Source organism: Rhinopithecus roxellana, chromosome 7, assembly GCF_007565055.1.
Source record: "Rhinopithecus roxellana isolate Shanxi Qingling chromosome 7, ASM756505v1, whole genome shotgun sequence".
Classification (NCBI taxonomy): Eukaryota; Metazoa; Chordata; class Mammalia; order Primates; family Cercopithecidae; genus Rhinopithecus; species Rhinopithecus roxellana.
Genome location: NC_044555.1, coordinates 30,758,622 through 30,782,610, shown reverse-complemented (window position 1 = coordinate 30,782,610; position 23,989 = coordinate 30,758,622). Strand labels below are relative to the sequence as shown.

Here is a 23,989-nt window from a genome sequence, read left to right as displayed (position 1 = left end):
AAATGATTAGAATCCATAAAACAAAAGCTTACTTTTCTCGATCTTCATATACACAGGAATAAATGAAACTGTCGAAATTCTCAAACATATTTTTCTTGAACTTTTTGTGGGCCAGTGCGATTAAGAAATCCACATCTGAACAGGTGTCCTCAGGAGCACGGTAGTGACGTACAATGGTTACAAATTCTTGCTCTGAGAGGTTTCCAACAGTAAAAGACATCAATATGTCTCTGTAATAAAAATGGAAAAACATTTATAAGCTGATACATAATAATACAGTATTTTACCTCTCCTTCTATTTAAAAGATACAAATTCCATTTTATAAAACTTTTACCAACTGTACAGAGGTCAGGTGATTTTTTTAAACTTAATTTCTCTACTTAATTTGGGAGCAGCAGGAAGGCACCAATGCCAGAATGGAAAATCATAGGCACTGTAGCTTATAAATAAAATGGCATTTTGCCCAGAGTCAAACACCTACCAAATAACAGCCTGCAACCAGGAAGTAAATTTTTAAAGGCCTTGAATGGTCAAAAAACCTGTCACCAAGTACATGACTTTATTCAATGCCTATTAATCTTCCTTACACAAAATAGTAACAGGCTTGCGTTTCTGGTTTCCTGGGACATAAGATTTGTTAAGTTAATAAATTAGAAAGGTGTTTTGGGATGGGGAAAGCAATCACACACATTTCTGTAATAAAAAGTAAAAATGGACACACCCTAGCAGTGAGAAAAAAAAATAAGAGAAAAAAATGAAAAGTTAAAAGACCTATGTAAGCGTACAGCTATCTGCATCTTTAGAAGGCAAATGATACTGAGATTATTAGGCAGAGCTTGAAAAACTAAATAACAACATATCAACGAAGAAGACTCGAGGCCTAACAAATTGGCTGAATTGTTTTCAATGTAACTCTGTGTGAAAGCCATAAACTATGCAGCATACATCAGAAAGAATTACATCAAAACGATTAAAATGCAAAATGTTATGTGGTTACAGGAATAAGCTTCCACTGTCTAGAAAATTTATTTACTGGAAATAATTCAGTTTCCAAGAATCCTGAATAAACAAAGGAATAGAAAATTTTATTTGGCCTTCTGCTAGAAAGAGGTCTTTCAGAATAAATGCTTTCAGTTCTTTCAGGTATTTCTGGACATTATCATTTAATAATTCTAGATTCTCCTAGTCAAGAATTTCCATAGGGTCTAGGAAAGCCCACAGCAATGATGTTGACCTATCTAAAGGAAATTCATTTCATTTACATCTACTTCTCAAGTTTCCTCGGTTGTTTGTTTTGTTTAAATTTGGTTTTGCTTTTGTATTTTTAATGGGAAATGAATGCAAAATCCAACCAAGATGATCCCAGAATTTCAGCAAGTCAGGTCAGACAACCAATTAGTAATACTGGCAGGAGGCTCACTATATGGAAAACACTGTAAAAGGCTCTCTGGCATTTTAACTTTTCCAAGTCTGTTATCTATTTGCACTGTCCAAGCATATAGAAGAACTTTCAAAGCCACAAACTGGTAGGGCCACTTAAATAAACAGTAATAGCAATAACTTCTGCCATTTGTTGAGTACTAACTGTGTGACAGGGACTTCTGACATCTAGCCTAGGAGGTGGTGCTACTATTATCCCCACTGTACAGATGTGAACTGAGGCAGAGAAATGTTAAGTAACCTGCCTAATGTCACAAAAGCCAGAATGTGAACCCATGTAGTCTGGCTCTAAAGCCCATGCTCTTGCATACTACTCTATCCCTCTTCTGTTGGGACACAGAAGGTGGAGAGAACTGATGGAGTGGGGCTCAGTCAGGAAATCTGCCTAAAGTCAGTGGGGTTTAAGCTGATTTTTTATGAACCTCTATTGCCTTTATTTCCATCATCTCTGCTTTGAGGGCTATCACTAACCATTATTTAAAAACTAAGAGAAAATAATTTCAGAAAACCTGAGTCACCAACCATCACTGACAGAGGGCTAAGTAACCACAAAAGAGCCACTCCAAGTAAAGCCCCTGGCTCCTCTACAACACTGGTCAAGAAATAGTCATGGCATGTGTGTAAAATGGAACACTACACCATCATTAAAAGTATGATGTTTGGGGCCAGGTGCGGTGGCTCATGCTCATAATCCCGGCACTTAGGGAGGCCAAGATGGGCAGATCGCCTGAGGTCAGGAGTTCGAGACCAGCCTGGCCAATGTGGTGAAACCCCATCTCTACTAAAAATACAAAAATTAGCTGGGCGTGGTGGTGCACACCTGTAATCCCAGCTACTCGGGAGGCTGAGGCACGAGAATCACTTGAACCCAAGAGGCAGAGGTTGTGGTAGCTGAGATTATGCCACTGCCCTCCAGCCTGGGTGACAGAGTGAGACTGTCTCAAAAAAGAAAAATAAATAAATAAAAATAAAAAAGAAGATTATAGAAGAATATATCTAAAAGTTAAAAAAAAAGTTATGATGTCTGGGAGGCTGAGGCAGGAGGATTGCTTCAGCCCAGCAGTTTGAGGCTGCAGTGAGCTATGACCATGCCACTGTACTCCAGCCTGGGCAACATAGTGAGAACCCATCTCTACCAAAAAAAAAAAAAAAAAAAAAAAAAGCTGGGCATGGTGGCATGCACCTATAATCCCAGCTACTTGGGAAGCTGAGGCAGGAGGATCACTTGAAGTTAGGAGTTTGAGGCTGCAGTGAGCTATGATCATACTGCTGCACTCCAGCATGAGTGACAGACCAAGACCCCATCTCTAAAAAAAGAAAAGTATGGTATTGATTGATATTTATTGGTATGATAGATGCCCATGCTATGTTGATAAATGTAGTATGATCCCAGTGAAAAATCAAGATACAGGTACACATATAGTCATAGAAATAAGACCAGAAGGATGCATGCCAAAACATCAATAGTATTATCCTGAATGGCTGAGATGTCTTTTTAAAATAAAACGTATTTCCATTTTTTTCTGAATTTTTGTAATAATCAAATATTATTTTCATTGTCTAAATGAAAAAAAAACATTCGAAAGCATTTCCTTTTGAGAGTAGAATATGGCGTGAAGAAGAGAAAGTGGCATGCTCCCAAGGACAAGGAAAAAGAACGTGTGAAGCAATAACTAGAAACTTTCCATACATCTTTCACTAAACTTATTATAGCATCACCAGAACATAAAAGTTTATTTTCCTTTTCATTGGATAAACTGAAATTATCCTGGCTTCACTGCAGTTAAAATTTATATCTGCTGGGTTTCTGTATGCTTGGGTTTTAAACAGCTCAGTATTCCAGTTTTACATGGCATTACATGAGAGTTTCAAACAAGCTGCGCTATACTTGAAACTGCTGACAGCCCTGCAGAGCATCAGGGGCTCCTGGAGCGGCTGCCTGTGTGGCTGCTGCGCCCACATGGGGCAGGTTCCTGCACCGGGGATCTCAATCAGGATGTACAAGCCTCACCTTGCAGACCTCAGATGGCTGTTGCCACTCTGCCCCGCATTTGCCACATGTGTGTTTTTCAGGATTCACCCCGCCCTGTTAAACTTTAGTAGGATTCACAAAGAATTAAAAATCAAAAGTCACACATTCCATTTTTTATTGTAGTAAAATACACATAGCATAAAATTTCCCATTTGTGACATTTAGTATATTCACAATGTTGTACAACTACCACCTCTATTTAGTTCTGAAACATTTCCATCACCCCAAATAAACCTCATACCCATTGAGCAACCACACCTCTTTCCTCCCTCCTTCCTAATCCTCCTCCCTACCCAGAAACCACTAATCTGCTATCTCTACAGATTTGCCAGATTCTGGATATTTTATATAAATGGAATTATGTAATATGTATTATTTTGTGATTGGGTTCTCTCGGCACATTTTCAGAGTTCATCCAGGTTGTAGCATGTATCAGGACTTCATCATTTTTCACTGCTGAATTCTTATTCATTGTACTATCATACTATTGTTCATTGTATGAATGTGCCATACTTTGTTTATCCACTCATACGTCCATGGACATGTGGGTTGTTGCCACCTTTGGCTGTTGTGAATAGTGCTGCTATGAACATCTGTGTACAAGTTTTTGTGTAAACACCTGTTTTCAATTCTTTGGGGTACATATACCAAGGAGTGAAACTCCTGGGTCACAGGAAGTCTGTTTAACCTATTGTGGCACTGCCAAACTGCTTTCTGCACACTCTATTTTTGCTTAGCAGCAGCCACAAAAACATAGGTCCAACTTCCATCAAGCATAGCCCTTCCTCACCTAAAAACGTCATACTGAACTTGAAATAAGATCTGATAGCAAAATCTGATCTCAGTACTTCTTGACCAATCATTTCAGGGAAATAAAAATGTATTTTAAAAGGCAGTTGTGATTGTATTTATCTTGTGTCCTGTGATTATTATTACTAATCTTGAAGATTTAGATAGCAAGTTACCTTTGCCTTTAGCCAACACTGCACTACATTCCTGGAACTAATATTTTTATACAGTATAATACTATAATATCACAATATTATTTAGTTAATCTTATAAGGGATGCTGCCATGATTTTCTCTTGGCTTTTGTAACTAAAGTCATAAGACTCAAAAAAATGCCAAGATGCTCTAGGGTATTGAGAATTCTATGCAGAATTCTGAAACATGAAACGCTAAACAGCTTTATAAGACATAATTCCATTAAAGTCATCCAGTAAAATGGTGAATCAAAACTTCCTTTTAAAGCTCTGAATCTCAGGGTATTTTCTTACTTGTTGAATCATTAAAGTCTGAGCAATGTCTTTCAAATAAACTAAAAAAAATTAGTTTTAGCATAAACAAGGGCTCAAGAGCTTAAGCCTTCAGACCCTAAGGCATACAGCAAAATCTAGTTGAGCCTAAATTAAACCAAGCAGCAGTTTTGGCGACAATTAGGTAGCACCCTTTCTCATTACTTTCAATTTGATATTCATCAAATAAAATGTGTTTTGCTTCCTGTAATCAGAAGCTGTGCACACCTGCTCATATTCTACCCTCCCTCAGGCTTTCTCTTACACTTGTGGGCCTAAGCTGTCCATACAAAACAGAAACCCTTGTTGTATTGTCACTTATGTTCCAGCATGTCATACTGTGGTTTTGTTCATTGTTGAATCTGTGGCTACAGTATTGCCAGACAGTAGAGGGTGGTAGAGATAGCTGGTAGAATATGTGTCAGAGGAAGGAGAGATGGGAAAATACATCACAGAGAGTCCAATACAAATGTCTGACCAAACAGGTTTTGCTACAGGCCTAACCAGAGCTTAATGCCATGTACAAAGCTCTTCAACTTCACTGGAGAACAAGGCCATTACAGATGGCCACTTCACCTCCAGAGAGTGCAGTTATAGACTTGTGGTATAAGTGGTTTCTTCTGGAGTTATGCAACATGGTGGCCTCACAAGACAGACCAAGGAATTCCACAGAAAAGGAGAAAAAAGGGGTCACTGCAGACTATCACAAAACTATCTACTCCAGCTGAGGTCACAAGCTTGTTTTCAACCAGGAGGCAGTGTGGTTTAGTGGAAAAAGTGTGAGCTTTCAAATTACATTGACCTGTATTAAAATTCCAGTCCCATTAATTCACCAGTAAATGGGAACTGTGGTAAACTACTCAACTTCTCTGAACCTCAGTTCCTTACCTGTGAAATGGGACAAGACCACTTGTGAAACATAATTTTATTTTCCTATAGAAGCCAGGATGGTATGTTAAAACAGAAGTCAGACCATGTTCTTTACCTATTCAAAACCCTGTGAGGGCTTGCCATCTCTCTCAAAGTAGAACTCAAAGGCCTCATGATGGCTTACAAGGCCTGACATGATTGGCCCCTCCTCTGCTGTCGCTAGGAACTCATCCTCTACAACTCTTCCCATCCTTCCCTCTACACCAGCCTAAAACAAGCCAGGCACATTTCAACTTCAGAGCCTTTGTACTTGCTGTTCTCTCTACCTGGAATGGAATGTTCTTCCCCAAGACAGTCACATAGGCTATTCTTTCACCTCCTGTAGGGCATCTTATCTTGTTAGATGTCAGTTTCTCTGTGAGGCGTTCTCTGGCCAACCTTCTTAAAAATGTGACCCCTGGCGGGGCATGGTGGCTCACGCCTGTAATCCCAGCACTTTGGGAGGCCAAGGTGGGCAGATCACCTGAGGTCAGGGGTTCAAGATCAGTCTGGCCAACATGGCGAAACCCCGTCTCTACAAAAATTAACCAGGTGTGGTAGTGCACACCTGTAGTCCCAGCTACTTGGGAGACTGAGGCAGAAGAATTGCTTGAACCTGGAAGGCAGAGGTTGCAGTGAGCTGAGATTGCGCCATTGCCCTCCAGCCTGGGCAATAAGAGCGAAACTCCATCTCAAAAAAACAATAATAAAAAAATAAAAATAAAAAGTGTGACCCCTTCCTCCACAACTCTGGCACTTCCTAATCCTTTTCCTGCTTTCTTTTCCTCAGTGTCATTCATCACACTCTAACGGTATATAATTACTTATTTTGAAGATAGTCTTTATCTCCCTCCCACCCCCACTGGAGTGCAAGATCCACAGAGAGTAGTGGTTTTTGTCTATTTTGTTCATTGTGACACCTTAAATAGCCCCTGGCACATAGTAAGCTCTCTATAACAAATAGTCTGATGAAGAAATGAAAAATGAGGATTAAGTTAGCAAGATATAAAAAGCATTCAGCATAGTACCTTGAACTATGAATGCTCAATAAATGATAGCAATTTTTATTATTCTCATCATCTCACAATGGAGATAATTTCAAGTTGTATTAAACTGAAAGCACTACTTCTCTTAAGTAAGTTTGTCGTGGAGAAATGTGAAATGCTTTTGATGACTCTGAAACCTTACAATCTATCTGCAGGATATAAAATGAAAATGGCATGCTTGTTTTAAATAGTCATATTCAGGAGTAAGTCTAAAGTGCTAAAAAATAAACTCCAGGTGTGCCTCCTTTTATACAATGAATAGATCTGAAATGCTCCATAAATACTTAATTTTTAGAAATTGAATTAGATGCCCTCTTTTACTCTCTATTACATATAAAGATATGCTATCTTTATCTTGGTCATTTTAAATTGGCAATGGCATCTAACATCTTAGCTTTAAATTCCTCTAATTTCTGTCAAGTTCTTAATGACAAGCAAGCACACTGAACCCTGAAAGAAATAATAAATCCTTTTTTTTTAAGAGGCAGGTTCTCACTCTGCACCCAGCCTGGAGTGCAGTGGTGTGATCATGGCTCACTGCAACCACGGACTCCTGGACTCAAACAATCCTCCCATCTTAGCCTCCCGAGTAGCTAGCTTCACAGGGGTGCACTACCATGCTTGGCTAATTTTTAAACTTTCTTGTAGAGATGGGGTCTTGCTATGTTGCCGAGGTTGGTCTCCTAGGCTCAAGTGATCCTCTCACTTTGGCCTCCCAAAGTGCTGGGGTTACAGGTGGTGAGCCACTGTGTCCAGTTTAAAGAAATCCTTTTGAAACTAAATAACATTTACATACTATAAATAATAACAGCCAAATTCATCTGCCTTGTAAATTGAGTTTTTGATACATTTTCTCAAAGAGAAGTAAGTACATCTGCAGTGAAAATCATTGACCCTATTGTCTTATTCCAAATAAATATAAGCAGCTTCATGTTTTCTCTGTGTTACTGTTCTAATCTTCATTTCACATCAACTATAATACTATGGTTTTCCCTGTTTTGACATGTAGTGGAATGTACATGGTAATTTTAATTTATTTAGTTTGAAATTCAGTATGTCTTGGTACACTCAACTTCAGGCCTATTTAAGTGTAGCCAAACAAAATGAGATATTTTCATGCAGTTAAGAGTAATTGCTGTATACCATTAACAGTCTATTCTTCACAGAAGTATAATTTTAGAAATCCTTTAAAATGTTCATCTATAATTCTTCCATGATTTGGTACAATATGCATTTAAACAAGCTAAAGCAACAGTGGGCTTTTTAGTTTTGTTTTTTAAATTGTGTCAACATTTTTGGTAATTGGTAACAGCAAATGAAGTCTCAATACTGGTGCTTAACATGCAAGGTAAGCAGAAGGAGTGAATATTAATTTCATTTACAAGCAGAGTTCTTTGTTTTCTACCACTGCCTTTGCATTAACACCCACTTTACGTTCAGGGATTATTTGTCTCCAAGCAAACCCCACTTGTTTGGCATTTTGTTTTTCACTGTCTCTCACTTGGTTACCAGACGGTTTAGAGGCCTACAAGATCATAGTGAGCTCTGTGACAATCGGGGGGCCTTATGTGATGAAGGGTGCCCCCAGCTAAACTCACAGGTACTTACTGATCATACAACAGGTGAATACAAAACACGGTCTGTGCCCTATTGGTGCTTATAATCAATTTAGTAATTCAAGATTTACTCACATCAAATAATTATCAGTAATATAATCAGATTATTATTTTTTTTTTTTTTGAGATGGAGTCTCGCTCTGCTGCCCAGGCTGGAGTGCAGTGGCCGGATCTCAGCTCACTTCAGCTCACTGCAAGCTCCGCCTCCCGGGTTCACGCCATTCTCCTGCCTCAGCCTCCCAAGTAGCTGGGACTACAGGTGCCCGCCACCACACCCGGCTAGTTTTTTGTATTTTTTAGTAGAGACGGGGTTTCACCGTGTTAGCCAGGATAGTCTCGATCTCCTGACCTCGTGATCCACCCGTCTCGGCCTCCCAAAGTGCTGGGATTACAGGCTTGAGCCACCGCGCCCAGCCTCAGATTCTTAAATCTTTTTGAACACACACTTTAAAATATAAAATTTGGGCCAGGCACGGAGCTTCTTACCTGTAATTCTAGCAACTCGGGAGGCCAAGGTGGGAGGGTGACTTGAAGCCAAGAGTTCAAGGCCAGCCTGGGAAACCTAATGAGACTCCATTTCTACCAAAAAAATTAAAAAATTAACCAGGCATGGTAGCACGTGCCTGTAATCCCAGCTACTTGGGAGGCTGAGGTGGGAGGATCATTTGAGCCAAGGAGGTCAAAGTTGCAGTGAGCCATGATCATTCTGCTGTACACCAGCCTGGGTGACAGAGCAAGACCATGTCTCAAAGGAAAACAAAATGTGTACATATATATACAGGATTTACTCCATTATAAAAGTAATACATTTCCAATTATAGAGAATTTGGATAATATGTAAAAGCAAGGAAAAAAAGAAAAGAAAAACCATACACACCCCTGCCACCCAAATATAACCAAGTAAACATCCTGGTACACTCCTCTGCAGTCTCTTTACTATGCATGGGCATTTGTCTTTTTCTTAATAGGTGTGAACATATTTTCATCTTTTTCACTTAACTAATACATTTCCATGTTATTACAGACTATTCTGAAACCAAAATGCTAAACCATACTTCTGTTACTGGATATTACATGTTTTTTTTCCAAATTTTTATACAAATAATGCCATAATGAGCATCTATATGCATAAACATTTGTCTGTATTTACAATTATTCCCTTCGGATGGTGTTCCAGAAGTACAATTAGTGAGGCAAAACAAAGGAACATTTGACCAGCTAGGCAACATAGCAAGACCCCATCTCTACAGAAATTTTAAAAAATTAGCTTGGCATTGTGGTGTGTGCCTACGGTCCCAGCTACTTGGGAGACTGAGAGGCCAGGAGGATAGCTTGAGTCTAGGAGTTTGAGGCTTCAGTGAGCTATGATGGTATCACTGCACTCCAGCCTGGGTGACAGAGTGAGAAAGTGTCTCAAAAAAGAAAAGTAAAATAAAAATTAAAAAGACTGTAATCCCAGCACTTTGGGAGGCCAAGGCAGGCAGATCACAAGGCCAGGAGATTGAGACCATCCCGGCTAACACGGTGAAACCCCGTCTCTATTAAAAATACAAAAAATTAGCCAGGCGTGGTGGCGGGCGCCTGTAGTCCCAGCTACTCAGGAGGCTGTGGCAGGAGAATGGTGCGAACCCGGGAGGCGGAGCTTGCAGTGAGCCGAGATTGAGCCACTGCGCTCCAGCCTGGGCGACAGAGCGAGACTCCATCTCAAAAAAATAAAAAATAAAAATAAAAATAAAGTAACACTTAAAAAGGTCTTGACACACAGTACTAAGTTGCTTTTACCCTCCCATCAGCAATGAGGAAGAGTCCTCAGCAATGGAATATCCTTTCAAAAGGTGTTTCCTGTCAAATATGGAGACGGAAGTAAAAGAAAAAAAAAAGTGTGTGTGTTTCTTTTTTTCTTTCTTTCTTTAACAGAGTCTCGCTCTGTCACCCAGGCTGGAGTGGAGTGGTACGATCTCAGATCATTGCAACCTCTCCCTCCTGGGATCAAGTGAGCCTCCCACCTCAGCCTCCTGAGCATATGGGGGCTGCAGGTATGTGCCACCACGCCCAGCAATTTTTTTTTTTTTTTTTTGGTAGAGACGGGGTTGGCTTTTTGTTTTGCCCAGGTTGGTTTCAAACTCCTGGGCTCAAGCCATCTGCCTGGCTCAGCCTCCCCAACGCTGGGATTATAGGCATGAACCACCATGCCTGGCCATAAAAGCATTTCCTAATTCAACAAGTAAAAATGATGCCTCATTTTAATCAATAATAATTTGATTACTAATAAACTTCAACATCTCTTCCCCTTATTTAAGAAATATTCTTCTATTGTGTTCTGTCTGCACACATCCCTTGTCCATGAATTCATTCATTCATTCATTCATTCATTCATTCATTCATTCAATAAACACTGATTGAACATTAACTTTATGTTGAATGATGGAGAATAATAGAGGAATGGACCAGATTTGACTCCCAACCCTCAATATCTACATCCTAGAATCAACCACAGACTAGAGGAAAAGCCAAGTCAGTGAAGTAGAAAAAGTGCTACAATAAAGATATGTCCAAAAGCTCAGAGAAAGTACCCCTCATCCAGTCTGACATGTAGATACATGTAGGAAGAAATTCAGGAAAGCTTCACAGCAGAGGTGGTAGCAGAGCAGATCTTGAAGATGAAAGGCAATCTGCCAACCAGAGAAGTGGGAGCTGAGTAAGGGAAGGAGGCTGAGAGGAATGGGAGAAAGAATCATATCCTCAAAGATTCAAAGAGGGCAAGAAGAGCCAGGTGCGGTGGATCACACCTGTAATCCCAGCACTTTGGGATGCTGAGGCGGGTGGGTCACTTGAGGTCAGGAGTTTGAGACCAGCCTGACCAACATGGTGAAACCCCATCTCTACTAAAAATACAAAAAAAAAAAAATTACTGGGCATGATGGTGCACACCTGTAGCCCCAGATACTTGGGAGGCTGAGGTAGAAGAATTGCTTGAACCCAGGAGGCGGAGGTTGCAGTAAGCCGAGATTGTGCCACTGCACTCTAGGCCGGGCGATGACGAAGCAAGACTCTATCTCGAAAAAAAAAAAGAGGGCAAGAAGATGGTATAATACACCTGAGAAACTGTACAAAGTGTTAATAACAGGCACAGACATTATCAAGAGCTCAGTGTATGTCAAACATTGATCTGTTTCACATGCATAGACTCATTTAACCCTCATGACAATCCTTTCAGTAGGAACTTGTTTCCCATTATACTGATGAGGAACTAAGGCCTAGAGAGCTTTAACAGATTGCCCAAGGGCACAGTACTATTAATAGTAAGAGGTGGAGCCAAGAATTGAACCACGATGTTCAGGGTTCATAGAATGGTTAGAATATAGTGAAAACAAAGCAAGAGATAAATTAGAGAGCTGGCAGGTGGGGCCCAATCATGAGAGGTGCATGTGTGTGCCATGTTAGGATACCTAGGTTTTCTTCTGTTGGTGAAGGGAATCTCTTGAAGTGTGTTGAGCAAGACAGCAATATGAGCAGAGAGTTAGAAGCCCGAATACTCAGGAAGCAATGCAGAGGTAGGCACGGGAGTGCTTCTGGGATGAAGAGAATGGGCTGAGGTTGCAGCTCAGAGGCAAAACTAGAATTGAATGTGCTGGACCTCGGATGGACTCTAAGCCTCTTGTTGAGTGTCTGGGAGACAGGGCCATCATGGAAGCTAGCTTTGGACAGCAGGAGGGACACCTTTTCTACTGAGATGAAAAAGGAATGCCAAGTTGTGGATGTGGGGGCATGGGTGTGGTTTACATCTCAGGATCTCTATATGCTCTATTAATCTGGAGATGAGGTTTTCTGTTATAAATTGGAGGAAAATGGTGAAGTTAGGAGCTTAAGAGTGAGAAAGTTTGAAATATCCATTGTGGAGAGTGGAAACAGGTACAACTAGGCCTTGATTCCCTCCTTAACTGCTTCTTCATCCTCAGCTACTCACTGATCCATCAGTTGTTCAGCTTGTCATCTGTGCCTTTGATTTCTATTGGTCCTTTCCTTTCAGCATATAGAATGTTCATGTCTCTCTCAATTTAAAACAGCAAAACCCAGTCCATGACCTTCTGCCCAGTAAAGTCATCCTGGTAGTGTCCACCAGCCTGGCAGAACCTGTCTTCCACAGCAGCCTGGTGACAAGAAGAAGCCACAGCAGCGGCATTTGGCAGTGGTCTGGCCATCCCCAGATAAAATAAGCATCCCTGAGGTTCCTGGACAACAAAGGACAAAGGAAAAGAGAAGAGGTCTCAAGAATAGACTGACAAATCTCCAATAGGAATTCCAGATAATATGGCAAATGGGAATTAAATGAGAAAGTAAAAGAGAGGTGACCATATGCCAATCTGGAGCAGGTGGCATGTGCCATGATGGTTCAAGGGCAATCAAGTTCACATTTATGGTGAAGATTTCTCTTGATTTCTTTTCCTCCTGTCATCTTATTTTGTGTTTTCAGTTTTTCATGTATTGTTGCTATTACCTTAGATTGATTGCTACTTGTCTTTTGCAATACAGCCTAAACGTAGCAGGTTCTTGAATAACATCACCTCACTCAACATCATTTTATGATAATGCTGATTGGGAAAAAAATGGCTCCAGGCTAGAGCCACTGTCTGCATGAAGTTTGTACTTTCCCCCCATGTCTGCATGGGTTTTCTCTGGTTTCTTCTCACATCCCGAAGCTGTGCACATGAGGTGAGCTGGCATGTCCATATGGTCCCAGTTTGACTGAGTGTGGATGTGTGAGTGCGCCCTGCGATGGGATGGTGTCCTGTCCAGGGCTGGTTCCCATCTTGTACCCTGAGCTGCTGGGACAGGCTCCAGCCACTCATGACCTTGAACTGGAATAAGTGGGTTGGAAAATGAATGAACAAATGAATACAAATTAGGATAAAATAAAAACTCATCAAGTCTATGACGATAAAGGATATGGGACAAAAGCGCTCAGCAAGCCTACTCCACTTCTGATTTTTTGGTTTTGAACTGCAAGGTGGGAAAAGATGCTCCTTACAATGTTTGCTCTGCAAACATTTATTCCCTGATTTAACCCATCACTACCATGGCCACTGCCACTCACTGATTCACCAACATTGGGTAAATCATTGTCTTGTTTTTATTAATTTTTTTTTTTGAGACAGAGTTTCCCTCTTGTTGCCTAGGCTGGAGTGCAGTAGTGTGATCTCGGCTCACTGTAACCTCTGCCTCCATGGTTTAAGCGATTCTCCTGCCTCAGTCTCCCGAGTAGCTGGGATTACAGGCACCTGCCACCATACCCGGCTAATTTTTTGTATTTTTAGTAGAGACAGGGTTTCACCATGTTGGTCAGGCTGGTCTCAAACTCCTGAACTTAGGTGATCCACCTGCTTCGGCCTCCCAACGTGCTGGGATTATAGGCATGAGTCACTGCGCCTGGTCTATTCATCTTTCTTAAATGTATGTATAGCTCACATTTATTTCAATGCTTGATATTGTAAGTGTCTGGGTCTTTATTTAGAAGTTTGGTGATTTTTTTGTGAACAGAAGTATGCTGCAGGAACTTAACTTCTGTTTATCTCAATTAGCCTAAGGGAAAATTGGTTTCATTATATGTCATTCACCTAAAGTCACAGTTTCCGAAAACCTATTGACAGCATTAAGGATTTACCGTATTTGGTTTGCTCTTAGGTTCTGCAATTCCATTTAGAATCCTATTCTTGATTAACTTGAAATTGCCCTAAAATATCTTAAACCTATATATACCTAATTATCAAAGAAATGGATGAAATATGATTTCACATTCAGATACAATATGAGGAATTTTGCCCTTAGTCTCCTTATTCTCTCTTTCTGAGTTTCAGTTATTTTATCTGTGGCATAACCCATATCATCTACCTTTTTAATTTTTCTAATCACGTCATTCACCTCTTTGAAATAATGCTTTTGCTTTGAATTCACGTATGTAAGTGTGTGTGTGTGTGTGTGTGTGTATGTGTGTATAAAACCTGTTTTAATGTCCAATGCTGCTCCAGTTTTTAAAGATAAGATGTCCTCTTTGAGTTCTTAATTTTGATTTTTGTCATCATGTTCTGGATTAAGTTATTAAAGTAATATATTACTTTGAACAATTTACTAAAGAAACTAGATATTTTTGGTTTTCTTAAAGATTTAAAAAAACATTTCTATTGTTCCATGCATAAAAAACAACTTGTTTACCCTCAAAGCACTGAAGATTTAACCACTGCCGCTGTGTATTGCCTGAGGTAATATCTTTTTGGGTTTTAGGGCATTGGTTCTGCTGGTGATGGTGGTATTTTTAAGCGTTGTTTTGGATAAGTTTGCTTTGATGCTTAAAAGAGTCTTTTCTTTTATGTGACCTTTCACATTTTTACCAAGGCATATTTAATGATCTCTTTTCATATATTTTACATGGATCAGAGTGAATTCTCTCAATTTACAAATACTTCATTTAGCTTAGAAAATGATTTTTTAAATGATCTTTGATTATCACTTTAGCTGCATTTATTTAGTTCTCCCTCTACCTTCCTTTCTGCTCTCTTCTTTGTCATTGTTTCAATCCCTCTCTTGGTGGTGTTTCCGAAGATAGTTCTCTGGTTTATTACCAAGTTTCTGCAGTGTCCAGTTTTCTATTAGTGCCTCTAATTTAATTTTTAATTCATAAAATGTGTTTTGTAAGTTTTAACACATCTTTCTTTATTCTTCTCTTCTTGCTTCTCAAAATGGCTTGCTCCTGCTGAGACTCTGATATATTTTGTTGTGACCATAATGAAAATTTTAAGGCCCCCCCCCCCCAACCATCTGAATGGACGCCTCCTCTCAACCAAGGGCATTCCAAAGTTAACCTGAAAAACTAGTTCAGGCCATGATGGGAAGTGGGAGCCAGACATGCTTCATTATACCCTCCTCCCTTTTGGAATTATTGATAGAACAGACTTTTTAAGTCTGATTAGAAACATGTACAATCTATTCTCTCTGAAGCCTGCTACCTGGAGGCTTCATCTGCATGGTAAAACCTTGGTCTTCACAACCCCTTATAGCAGTGCAGACATTCCTTTCTATTGATAATAACTCTTTCAACCCATTGCCAATCAGAAATCTTTAAATCTACCTATGACCCGAAAGCCTGCTACCCCTACCCCTTCAAATTGTCCCACCTTCCTGGACGAAACCAATGTACATCTTACATGTATTTATTGAAGTCTGAAGTCCCCATAAAATGCATAAACCAAGCTGTGCCCTGACCTACCTTGGGCATACGTCTCAGGACCTCCTCAGGCTCTGTCACAGGCATGTCCCTAACCTTGGCAAAATAAACTTTCTAAATTGATTGAGACCTTTCTCAGATACTTTTGGTTTACAATAACATAACTAGTTTCTTAGAACAAACAAACTAAAACTAACGTTTCATACAACAAATCACTTTCAGAATCTGTATGGATTCTCCTGTAGTGCATGATTTAGTTTTTTTCCGCTCATGCAACTTTACAAAGAGGTCTCTAGAACAGTCCTGGGCATTGGTGTGTGGCTATGGTTCACAAATTCCACAGGCTCTGTCACAGATGGCGCATGCATGTGTATGTGTCCGTGTGTGTAGACAGAGGGAGAGTGGCCAAGGAAAGGAGGGACCTAGTTGTATCCGTCATAAATAAATGTGCCAAATCACTATGAAAAGAGGGCACATTTATTTAGGGAGGGAGGGTGAGAGGGAGGAAGAAAGACCAGCTTTTGATTCAGAGACCAAGAAGCCAAATTTGGGATAGGTGTTTGGCAGGAAAAGAAGAGGATGAAGGGCAGAGTAAAAGCTGGGAGCCTTGTCCCAATACCCCAACCACTGACAAAGGAATTCCAAGAGAGGCTCTCCATGCAGTGTTCCAGAGTTGTGTAGTTCACAACCAGCACAACCCTTAGCAGTGGCTCTTCCCTGGGACCACTGACTCACATGGAAGCCCTAGGGTAGACTTTTGGGCTTGTGCTCAATTAACAAATTGTCACTAAGGCAACTAGGTCTCTCATGCCAGGAAATAAATCAAAAAGGCAGAAATATAAGTCCATCAATGAATAAAATGATTTACTTCCTTACCAGAATATGAAATAGGAGAATTTCTTACATTTTATTGTTGTGGCCTATTTTTTTATTTGTTTTGGGTCTTCTATGAAGAATTCTGAGCTTGGGAGAGGGTAGTACTGGGCTGAAAATCAAATCACTTATCTGAATTAGAAGTCATAGACACGATCTAGGCAAGTTATCCGGCTACATTTTGACAGTGACTGGAACTTTGAAACTTTGCAATGTCAGTAAGAAATCATTTTCAATCCAGATAATGTAATGAGAACTTGTTCTTGGCTCCTTGTTTTAAACACTCTGTGCTTAAATTCTGTGTAATGGAGCCCAGCATGTAACCACAGAACATCAGTCCTAAATATAGCAGTTTTCAAAGTAATGGAAGAAATCCATATGCTGATAGCTTCATCTCTAAAACTTAGGTGGCTCTAAATCAAAAATAAAGTAAATATGCTCACCTAGTAAGTGTTTCACATTTCTACTTATAAAATATAAGGGAAAATGAGCATGAATTAATTAAGATCAAACAAAATGGGGAAGCTGGTTGTCAGTTACAACCGTAACTTCCCTGCCACTTCAGGGACCCAGCTATATTCCAGCTTAGGGAGGGAGTGTGCAACTCTAGCAGGCGCTGGCACAAAGTTCTACCCAGGTTACAGAATGGTCACTCACGGGGTCCGATTTGTACTGAGCTCATTTGTTGCAATGGTAACTAGCCACAACCAGAGCCACTTCATGCCCAAGCCTCCTGCAGCGGGGAATTAAACCTGCATGGTGGCAGCAGATACAACCAGTGCAGGGGCCTCTGTGCCTCAAGGGGCAGTGAGCTTTTCTCAAAGTCATTTCCATTCCCTCTGTGGGATATTGCACCATTGCCTTCAATACTTCCCTCTCGCTATCTGCGCCTTTCCCGTGTCGTTCTGCTGTTGCACTCTCCAAAGGGGCACAATTTTCCTGATCTTTGACAATGGGGTCAGCTACAGGACTTGTTTTGGCCAAGAGAATGATGTGGAAGTCAAAGTGTGCCAGTTCTGAGCCTAGGCCTCAAGAGGTCTTCTTATTTCCCACTCCAACTGCACTTCTGCCATCGCCATGAGAACAACATACTTGGGTTAGCCCGCTGCTCCTTGAAGGAGAATGACAGACATGTGGAACAGAGCCACCCCAGCTGGGCCCAGCTCAGATCAACAAACCCTCAGCCAACCCACAGACCTGTAAGCTAAATAAATGTGTGTGTGCATGTGTGTGTGTGTGTTTGTATGACAGAGATTTTCAGGTCATTTATTACACATCAAAATTCTGGCAATGATGATTGATGTACTCTCCTAAGTCCTGCCTTCTTGCACTTTCTTCTCCTTCACACCTTAGTGCTAAGAGGCAGCTTCAAACCCCAGTGTTAAGCTGGACCTCAAGAAGGTGGACACCTGGGCTATGGCACATGATGCCTCTGGCAGAATTAATTTGACTGAACAGTATTCTGACGGAATGATATTATTTTCTTCTAAGGAATACTGTCAGAAACAGCCACCTGTCCTTCATCCCTGGGTATCCTGGGGCATGCTACTGAGACCACCACTCACCTACCAGGGAGTCCTTTCTGTGAGTGGCCAGTGGAGAATGTCTTTCTTGCGCTCTGCATTAGGATCCCTTTTCCTAAGCAACTGGCTTATTGTTGCTTTATGTTTTTTGTGTTTTGGGTTTGGTTTTTTTGTTTGTTTGTTTTTTGAGACAGTGTTTTACTCTGTTGTCCAAGTTAAGAGTATAGTGGTGTGATCACAGCTCCCTGCAGCCTCGACCTCCCCAGGTTCAGGTGATCCTCCCACCTCAGCCTCCCTAGTAGCTGGGGACCACAGGTGTGCACCACCATGTCCAGCTAATTTTTGTATTTCTAGTAGAGATGGGGTTTCACCATGTTGCCCAGGTTGGTTGGAAACTCCTGGGCTCAAGTGGTCCACCAGCCTTGGCCTGCCACAGTGCTGAGATTACAGGCATGAGCCACCACACCCAGCTTATAGTTGCTTTATGAACACCATGAACTGATCATGGTCTCCTATTTTGCACTGACCTCTAGGAAGCCTGTGGCTGACTGCTAGTAAATGCCCCTAACTTCAGAGCCTGTAAATATACTCTGTATGCCAACCCCACTCCTGGCTCCCTTGTTCTTTCCTACTTATATTTTTTCTTCTTAGTATTTGCATATTCATTTTATGCTATAGAACTGTCTACATCTTTCTAGCTTACCTTAAATCCATTTCTGAAACAAGGCAAAATAGATAAATATAGAAATACATACAGTAGCGAGAAGAAGAACTGAAGGGGTATTTACCCAGAAAGTTTTTTTAAATCCTACCCCAACTGCCCCCATTCCAAAAGACAGTCTTCTAGAAAAGGCAGAGTCAAGGAAAAAGATTTTAATCAGAGCCAAGATCTCAAAGTTGGTGGAGACAGCTGCTGAGCCATCCAGGGGCACGTGCTTTCTAGATCCAGAGTGTAAGTTCCATGTGTCCAGTGGTAAGAAGCGGATGGAACTAATGCCATGGATATTTGCTGGCTTAGTGTTTAGCATATGTTAATTCATCTAATGCCCCCAGTAAGCTCCTGAATGATTCTCATTTCACAGATGATGAACCTGAAGCATTAGAGAGGCAGAATGAATTGTCAACCTTAGCTAGTTTGATTCTAAATCTTAACTCATGATGAAATTGCTAGACTGCCTGGTACAAATCCCAGCTCTGCAACTTAATATGTAATTCTGGGTACATTCCTTAACCTCTCTGCTTTTTAGTTTCCTCATCTGCAAGATGGGAATAATAATAGTGCCCACTTTGTAGGATTGCTGTGAGGAGTAAATGAGTTAATATGCAGAAAGCATTTAGTGCAACATTTGTCACATGGTAAGCAGCAAGCATATAAATGTTAGCTACTATGATAATTATTAGTAAGTGGTAGAATGAATCATCCTTCAAGAAAGGTCAAAATAAGTCTAGGAATGCCCTGTCAATATGATCCTATTAAGTGAGTGAAAATTGAATCCAAACAAAAGGTGCCACCTTTGTTCATTCATTCATTCATTCATTCATTCATTCATCTATTCTCCAACTAACATGCATGTGGGAATAAAAAGATATGCTGGGTAACACCAGCCATAAATAAAATGAGTTCAAAGAGGCAAGGATTACTGTGAGCTGCGGTGGTAAGGAACATCTTAAGAGAAGAAATATAATTTAGTCCATGTCTTCAGGAGCAGGCAGGAGAAACTGGACAGCAAAGGAGAGACCCCTCCAAAATGGTGTGGGAAGAGAGTGACCCAGATTGGGCAGCACAGAACCAGCATTCCAAGGCCACAGATGAGGCTGGCACTCCCAAAGGGCAGCTTATTCATCTCTGAGCCTCTATCATCCACCATGGGACCTGACACAGAGTACATGCACAATATATATTTTATTGAATGAATGAAGAAAGAATAAACTTACATGATTAAACACTGTACTATGTGGCACGCCTTCCAAACCCAGTACTTTGAGTTGCAAAATTTACTTCAATGAAAAGCAGCCTGGCAGGGCCTGCCCTATGGTGGCCCAAGTGCCATTACCCTCCTGCCCTGCAGTATCCTCTCATTTTATATCCTAATTTTTACATCATAATTCTCCCTCTGAGGAACTACAAATTAGCATTTACTTACTGCTCCCATTTTTAAACACAAAATTTGCAATCTAATTAAAGAAGAAATCATGGGTGGCACTAACTGGGTCATTTGTTAGCAACTAAATGGCTATATAGCGGCCTTGCTTTTATTCATAGAAGCTTCATTTAGAAAACAGACCATTAGAACATTGTATTTTGGACGAAACAGTAGTTTCACTGTTAATGATTTCCTCATTTCCACAGGAATATAATCATGGAAAAAGAAATAAAATAAACACAATATTAAAATATATGTATATATAAAACTCCAGAAAAAGAGTTGGCCCTTTTTCCACTCTTTAGAAACATAAGAAACACTCTATCTGTTTTGGCACAACATTATATGGTTTATTTATTCTAAAATGCCAATAATTTTTTCTAGCGTCCCATAAAATTCAAGGTTATAAGAATGGATGTGCTTCAAAAATAGAAAGAGAAAAGCCTAAGCGTGATTAAGATTTTTAAATAGTGGAACTGATTTTAACTAGGCCTATACGATCACAGCCAAATCCAGTTTAGCACAGGTATTAATAATAATGTGACATTCCCTAATAATAACGTGTCTAGTCAGTATTTTCCCCAGTGTAATTTTAGAGAGTCTTATGGCATGGGAGAGAGATTGTGCACGGCAAAATGGTAGACTAGGCAGCAATTAAAACTCACACTCCTGGCTGAGCTTGCGAAAACAGAGAGAAATGTCTCCAGGTACCAACGCGAAGAAGTAGCTGACAGCCAAAGAGAAAAGTGAAAAAGCAAATAGGTGGCAGCAGGATGAGAGGTAGTTGGGTTGGGGAGGAAGTGGGATCAAACCCTTTAGCAGGTAAGAGCTTAGATTTTTAACACTCACTGGGGCACAAAAGACAAGACCTCCAGTCCAGGACAGTAGCAACTGGGAACTCCTACACATGAAACCTATGCATAAAGCTAGAACTGTAAAAAGGCTGCAAGTGAAGTGAAAGAATTAATAAACTCTACCCATTGGACAAGAGAGATGACAATGAGGCCTTTCTCTGCTGAGTCTCTAGGTATAAAAAAAAAAAATTATCTGATACAAATCAAAGCCAATATTCCACCTAATAAGAATTTAGAGTATAAATGTACTTTGCCCACTTACTATATAAAGCTCTGATATAGTTTACATGTTTGTCCCCTCCAAATCTGACATTGAAAGGTAATCCCCAGTGTTGGAGGTGGGGCCTGGTGGGAGGTATTTGGATCATGGAGGCAGATCCCTCATGAGTGGCTCAGCACCGTCCCCTCAGTGATGAGTGAGCTCTCGTTCTGAGTTCACATGAGATCTGTTTGTTTAAAAGAACTTGACACCTCCTTACTCTCTCTCTTGCTCCCACTTACCATGTAATATGCCATCTCCCCTCTTTGCTTTCTGCCCTGATGGTAAGCTTCCTGAGCTCTCACCAGAGGCAGATGCTAGCACCACACTTCCTATACAGTCTGAAGATCCATAAGCCAAAATTAACATTTTTTCTTTATAAATTACCCAGCCTCAGGCATTCCTTTATAACAAAAAAAATTGACCAACCCATGTTCCAAGGCAATTAATCAACATCAAAAATAACATGAAATTAGACCAGTTTGTAAGCTAGCCCGGAAAGGTAAAATCCAAACGACTCAAAGAGTTCTATTGCTGGATGCTAAAATTAGCAGGTGAGTTTGAGAAAAAGTAGGGTTTGCATAGTCTCAAAGTATCTCTTTCAAGGTATTTATTAAATGCAAAAGGAAAGATAATAACTTTCCAATGGAGAAACCTGGCAGACATTACCTGAATCAAGTGATCAAGGCCAACATCACCAATAGTAAGACATGCTGACATCATGAACCACTTGATATGATGTTCTAAGAAGGAGACAACATCATTTCTGTGGTATTCTTTACAAAAGTGTATAATCTCAATGCAACTATGAGAAAACATCAGACAACTCCAAATTGAACAACATTCTACAAAATAACTGACCACTATTCTTAAAAAGTATCAAGGTCATAAAAGACAAAGAAAGGTTGAGGAATTGTTACAGACCACAGAAGACTAACAAGAAACAACTACTAAATGTAATGTGGGATCCTGGATAGGATCATGGGACAGAAAAATGACATTAGTGAAAAACTGGTAAAATTCAAATGAAGTTTTTAGTCTGTAGAATTGTCCCAATGTTAATTGTTTGGGTTTAATAATTACACTATGGTAAGATGTTAACACAGAAAAAGCTGGGTGAGGGAAATATGAGAACTCTCTGTACTAGTTTGGTAACTTTTCTGTAAGTCTACAATTAGTTCAAAATAAAAGATTTTTTAAAAACGACTCTAAATGGTCAACCCAAGCAACAAAAGAATAATGAAGTGGAGGAAGAAAGTCCAATTTAAGATGAGCTCAGAAAACAAAAGCAAACAACCCACCCTAAGTCAGCAGATACAACAGAAGAATTGGCATTCCATGAATTTGGGACAATAGAACAAAAATCAGTAATGAACCATGAAATTATTATATTTAAAATTATTAAACAGATAAAACATAGAGAAGCCATAAGAAAAGAATAAGATGCTACAGAAAAGAATGGAAACATGAAACACAACAATTAAATAGTACTTAAAGAATAAGAAGGCAGAGTCACTGAATCAATGAACTAGATGAAATTTAAGGAAAATTCCAGAAATGAAGCAGCACAGAATGAAAAATGAATGAAAAGAATGAAAGATCAAAAGACATGGAGAAAAAAGAGGAGTTTGACAGGATATTAAGAGATAACAAGAACAGGTTGAGTTTGAGAAGGAAAACAGGCAAAATGAACAAGAGAAGTTATTTGAAGAGATAATGGCTCAGAATAATTCTCAAACTGAAGAATTATAAATAGTCCCAAGATGCATTGTAATAAAACTGCAGAACACCAAAAACAAAGAAAGACAGCCAGAGGGAATAAAGGCTTATGACTACAAAGGAACAATTATATTAACAAGAGACGTACCAACAATGGAGACAGAAGACAATAGAGTATCTTCAAAAGATCAAAGGAAAATAGTTAAATCTAGAATTATGTACCCGTTTAAACTTCAAAAGTAAGAGAAAAATACATGCATTTCAGAAATTAAGACTTAATTCCCAGGGTTATGAAGCAAGTCTCATTAAATATCAAAGAATCAAGAAGATGCAGACAATGTTCTCTAACTAAATGTAATAAAAAGAGAAATTAAGAACCAAAAGACAGTAACTTCACGCACATATGGAAATGTCAAAACAAACTTTTAAATAATTAATTGGCCAAAAAAGAAATAATACTAGAAAATATTTATATATGGAGGATAATAAACACTAAACACACCACAGCTAAAGTAATACTCAGAAGGCAAATTAAAGCCTTAAGTGCATTTCTTAGAAAAGAAAAAATGATGTAACAAACCTGCACGTTGTGCACATGTACCCTAGAACTTAAAGTATATAAAAAATTTTTAAAAAAGAAAAGAAACACTGAAAATCAGTGAAACAGATATCCAAGTCAAGAAGTTAGAAAATAAACACAGAGAAAGTACAAAGAACAACATGATAAAAATAAGAATACAAATTGATGAATTAATGAAATAAAAAACAAAGTTTAAAAAGAGGGTTAACAAGTTAAAATTTGATTGTTTACAAAAATCTAAAAAACAACTCCAGCAAAATTGAATTTTTACAGAGGTAGAAATCAACAGTAACAGGACTAAAAAGGTGATAAAAAATTTAAAATTAGGTGAAATGAAAAAGTTTCTAGAAGCTACATAATTTTCAAAACCAACTCAAGAGAAATAGAAATCCAGAATAAAATGTATTACCCTTAGAGGAAGTGAATCATTAAAAATCTACCCACTGTAAAAAGGAAGGGCCATATGGTTTTACAGACAAC

General features: G+C 39.6%; 1 protein-coding gene across 1 annotated transcript in view; it reads right to left on the bottom strand.

Annotated features, from left to right (window-relative positions):
* Positions 1-23,989, bottom strand: part of EFHC2 (EF-hand domain containing 2) — a 336,667-nt gene that overhangs the window by 29,569 nt on the left and 283,109 nt on the right. The window contains exon 18 of the mRNA XM_030934607.1: positions 33-230. Coding sequence (XP_030790467.1) covers positions 33-230 — 198 coding nt within the window. The remainder of the gene's footprint in view (positions 1-32; positions 231-23,989) is intronic.